The sequence below is a fragment of the Hippichthys cyanospilos genome, chromosome 20, assembly GCF_059441005.1.
Source record: "Hippichthys cyanospilos isolate Australia breed blue-spotted pipefish chromosome 20, RoL_Hcya_1.0, whole genome shotgun sequence".
NCBI classification, from domain to species: domain Eukaryota; kingdom Metazoa; phylum Chordata; class Actinopteri; order Syngnathiformes; family Syngnathidae; genus Hippichthys; species Hippichthys cyanospilos.
Window position 1 is genome coordinate 323929 of NC_142388.1, and position 4819 is coordinate 328747.

The 4819-nt window shown below is 62.5% G+C and overlaps 1 protein-coding gene across 1 annotated transcript; it reads right to left on the minus strand.

Annotated features, from left to right (window-relative positions):
• Positions 1-276: 276 nt before the first annotated feature.
• On the minus strand, positions 277-4212 carry fdft1 (farnesyl-diphosphate farnesyltransferase 1). Its single transcript, XM_088404010.1, has 7 exons — positions 3099-4212; positions 2456-2639; positions 2098-2226; positions 1828-2019; positions 1568-1744; positions 1327-1479; positions 277-1229 (listed from the first exon to the last, which is right to left on the minus strand). Exons 1-7 carry the CDS (start codon positions 3791-3793, stop codon positions 1014-1016), a joined length of 1746 nt encoding a protein of 581 aa, XP_088260136.1. The 5' UTR covers positions 3794-4212; the 3' UTR covers positions 277-1013.
• Between the last annotated feature and the right edge of the window lie 607 nt (positions 4213-4819).

Here is a 4819-nt window from a genome sequence, read left to right on the forward strand (position 1 = left end):
ATGGCAGCTGAGCGAGCTCTCTGCCACTTCCTCCAACTCAATGGTGCATTTGTGAGTCCTGCGCTTTGCCGTGAAAAAAAAACACAAACGCGGATATCAGCATCAACGTCAACTCGTGTCCGCTTCTTGGAATTTCAACATCAAAGGGACAGCACTGAATACCACACCGGGGAGCTGAAATTTCACCCGGACGTCCAAATTCCAGGTGGCTCCGAATGTGCCAAATGTACCGCCGCTAGTAGAACGCCGACCGACGTGTTCAAAAATGCGCAAAAATGAGCGGAGGCGCCGACCTTTATTTGCCTCCGGGCGGTCCGACGGAGGAGCGGCAATGAGCTTTGGCGAGCGGCGAGCGGCCGCGCGTCGCGCAACACGCACTGGCATCAAACTATTTTGCATTCCTTTCAAGTACAAAAAAAAAAAAAACAACAACAACAAGGCCCGGACACGACATTCCTACAAAGGTTTGGAACGGACCAAATATATTTCCTTTTAGCGTAACGGCTGCCAAAGCGGGAGCTCCGCTAAGCAGATGTCGCCATTGGACCGCGACTATCAAAACGGCCTCCATCGCTCCAAAACGGCTGCGGCAGCAGACGTGTCGGAGGCTGAATTCTTCATGTCCGCATGAGGCAAAACAAGGACAAAATGCTGCGCGTCCTCTCCAACTTCAGGGACGGGGATTTAGTTTGGCCGTGGTCCCGCGACCTTTGACATTTCCTTCCGCGTACATCCGCGTCTGTCGGTCAGGCCGGCAGGCGGCCTTCGTGTTTTTGTAGCCGTCCGGTTTTCGGGCCGGCTTCGCTGAGGGAACCCGACTCGGAGATGCCGGAGATTCCCGAGCGGGCCGGCGCCGCGGCTCGAGCGTTCATCCGCCGGCCGAGGGAGCAAACGGGGAAAAAAAGTCCGGGCGGCGGAGGCTCTCCGCGTTTGACTTGGAACGTCGCGGGATCCGGCCGGACGGCGCCCCGCGGGCGGTCCTCGGCCCGGGAAGGAACGCTCCACGCTACTCGCTACTGTCCCTGCGCGGCGCCGCGCGCCCGCGCGGAGGCGGCGCTCAGGTACTGCCAGCCGACGGCCGCCAGCAGCACGGCGGCCGACAGGTAGACGGGCGACAGGCGCCGGCTCCCGACGGGCGGCCCGGACGGGCGGGCTTTCTCCCGGATCAGCGCCAGGACGCGCAGCGTCTCGTCCCCCGACGGGTCGGCCGGCGACACCTTGCGCGCGATCTGCCGGGGCGAAACGGCGGGGGGACCGTCACCGCTAGCCCGGCGGACCGATACGGGCCGCCCCCCCCCAAAAAAGAAAGGGAAGAGAGCCGGGCACCTCTCGGCAGTAGCGGCTGACGATGCCGTGCACGGCCGGCACGTCGGTGGCCTCCATCATGAGCGTGACGGCCTGGCCCTTTCGGATTTTCACCACGCCCCGGAACACCAGGGGGTTGTTGTAGCACGACGACAGCGTGGCTATGGCCATCACCTGCTCCGCCGAGGAACGGCGGGTTTTTTCCCGCTGGTTCGGAGGCCTCGCCGACGCGGGGAGGGCGGAAGGAGGCGGGGCCCCTTACCTGAGGGATGGCGCAGAAATTGAAGACGCTCCGGTTGCGCAGGCGGGCCAGGTAGGCCAGGACGTCCGGCACGTGGCGCAGCGCCTCGGTGACCAGCAGGTTGAGGCAGCACAGGGCCGACTCCAGCTTGTCGGGCCGCGCCAGGTCCTCCAGACGGCCGGCGAACTGGCTCCACGCCTGGCGAGACGCGCGCGGGACCTCAGCGTGCTTGGCTCGCGGCGGGGGGAGCGAGGCGAAAGTCGAAAGGGGCCGGCGGCCACCTCCTGCGGCCAGAAGGCCCGTCCCTCCTCGGTGTCCTCCAGGTAGTCTCGGATGATGTTGGTCTTCTGGAGGAAGAGGCCCATGGAGTTGGCCAGCCGCGCGTCCCGGCCCACCTCCGGATCCTCCAGCCGGGACGCCGAGAAGAGGCGGGACAGGCCGATGCCCACCAGCCCCGCCACGTAGTGGCAATACTGCGGACGCGAAGCCGGTCTCGCGCGCCAAGCCCACTTCGGGTCCCGGGAGTCCGCTCGGAAAACGGCGGGGCTCACCTCGTCCCACTCCTTCATGGAGCCCACCTTCTTCTCCAGGAATCGGGCCATCCCCGCTCCCATCCGCCGGCAGATGTCCGAGATGACCTCCCGGTATTCTCGGGCCAGCTTTCGGAATTCCGAAGATATCTGACGGTCGCCGCCGGTAGGCGTGAGCCCGCATCGCCGCCGGCGGAAACATTCAAACGATCGGTACGATTACTACGGCTGGATTTTTATCGCCGCGCCGCCGCCAATGCCCGCCGTGGGGCACGCTACAAATTATACAGAGCGCGAGTTGGTTTGACCGGAATGAGCATAAACACGCGCTTGTGAGAACCCGGACGAGGCGGTGCGACGGCCGTAAAGTCCGACTAACCGTGGGGAAGTCCTCCAGAACTCGCCGGTCTTTCTCTTGGCTCTCACTGAAGCTCCAGCCGTCCCGGTACAGGTAGGTGTGGAAATCGTTCAGCATGGGAACCTTCACGTGCAGGGGGATGCTCATGTCGTCCTCCACCGTGTCCAGCGCTCGCAGGACCAGGTAGAAGATGCACACGGCGTGCCTGAGAAAAGACACGCGCTCAGAGCCGGACCGAGCGGCAAGCCTGCGCCGGAGCGCCTTCTATCTTGTCCGATAATTAAGCTTCGAACACTTTACCGCACATCATGAGCAAAATATTGACAGCCTGGACCCAAATACAGCACTGACTTCATCCGTCAAAGAGCGCGCCCTCTCCCGGGGACGTGCTCTACTGCACCCTCCCCGAATATTTAAGGAGGAGGCGGGGGACATCTTTTGACCGCTCCGAACCGGCTACCCATTTTTGGGGCCGCTGAAAACGACGGACACCCAAAACGGACGTCGTCTGGAGCAGTTCCGGTGGGCGGGCCCGCAAGCCTCGCCCCGCCTCCCCGCGCCTCCCGAGGAATCCCGCAGGCAGACCCGGGGATTGGATTCCGCCGCGGGGCGGGGGCGGGGGGGGCAAGGCGGGCTACGCTCGTTTGTTTACGACTCGGCTCACCTTAGCTCGCCGTCCAGGGCCTGGATGACGGCCGCGAAGCTCCTGCTCGTCTGGTTCAGGTACACGTAGCACGTCCTCAGGCTCTGGCTCATGGACTCCTGGCACGACGGACAACACAAGGCCGCGTGACGACCGAAGCCCGCCGCCCTCGGGGCGGCCTCCAGCAGGAGGGCCGGCCTCCGGCCCGACAGCAGCGAGCGGGGGCAGGCGGGCGTCGGGCCCCGCGGCGCCACCCGCAGGGAGCGCTTCAGCACGGCCAGCGACACGGCGCACTTGCCGCAGCACGCTCCCGCGGCGGCCATGCCGCCCGAGCGAGCCAGCGAGCGAAAACAGGCGGCGGGAGCCGGGCAACCTTGGAAGGGGGCGCGCGCCGCTCGCGAGCGAGAACAGGCGGCGGGAGCCGGGCAACCTTGGAAGGGGGCGCGCGCCGCTCGCGTCGGCCAAACGCGCTCGAGTGCGAGGAGCCCCGCCCGCCTTCCTCCTCGACCCCAACCTCGGCTCCGGCTTTGTAGGCGTACGCAAACAGACGCCGTCTTTGCTCCGGAAACGCTTGTCGCCGCCATGTTGGATGGGTCGCTAAACGCGGAAAGAAGCGAGTGCGGTGCCCCGCGACCCCGACCCCGACTTGCAACCTCGGACGCGCCTTCCTCCGCAACCTTGCCGCTAGCTCGGTCAGCGTGCACGTTTTTGCACATTTTTCAACGACATCGCCGGACACGGAAAGAAGCTCGTGTCGCCGTGACGCCTACGAGCACCAAGCGCCACCAAAATAAAACGCGGTATCTTCGGAAAGACACCCGAATGTTATGCGCTCGTTCCATAAAAACGCACGCCTTCGTATTCGTTGTAATAAAGACGAGCGAACTTCATTTCTCATTGTTTTATGATTGAGCGTAAGCTTTTACAAAACGGCGCTCTGTCGACATCCGGCGGCGGACAAGTGTAAAGCGAAAACCTGTGGCTCCTTCCTAACGTTGGTTATCTATCGTTCGTTTGTCGTTCGTCTCGCCGAATGCCGGGATCGGCCGAGAAAGCTCTTCCATATCCGACTATGCGACAATTTGCTGCCGAAAGCATACGAAAGCGCCCTTGCGGTTGTGCCGTCGGATGACAGCTTGCTCCGCGCGTACTCACGTAATCCAATTTGGGCATGACGGCCCGCCAGCCTCCCATTTTAAATTTCAAGAGGTTGTAGATCTCCTCCGGGTGGCCCAGAGACTTGAGGACGTCCATGTCGCCTGGGAAAGTTTCAAGTCGAACGGACGCGGCCGTTCCCCATGCGCCAGAAGAAGAGGACAGGGATGCGCGAAAGTGGGTGGCAAGAGAGGGCCGGATCGACTCGCGCCTCCGATTGGCCGGCGTCGCGTGGGCTCAGGGCGCAGTGGCCAATGGGCGAGCGCAGCGACTGGTGTGACGTCCCGCCTAACCGCGCGTCACCCTCAATCGGATTTTCATTGGCTCGATCTCTATTTACCGTCCCGGGTGTAATCCGGCCCGGCGAGAGTCGCGGCTCCTGGCTTTGTACAGGATAGGACTTCTTTTTTTTTTTTTTTAATCCAGTAGGCTGTGATAGGTCCGTCTGTGAGAGGAAGCCCCACTTATCTTTTACATTTGAACTTGATTTTGCAAATATCAAAACAAGAATCACCCGGATACACAACGGATAGGGGTGCAGGCGTGTCATTTGGGATCCCCAGACAGAAAAATGAAAGGAGGCAAGG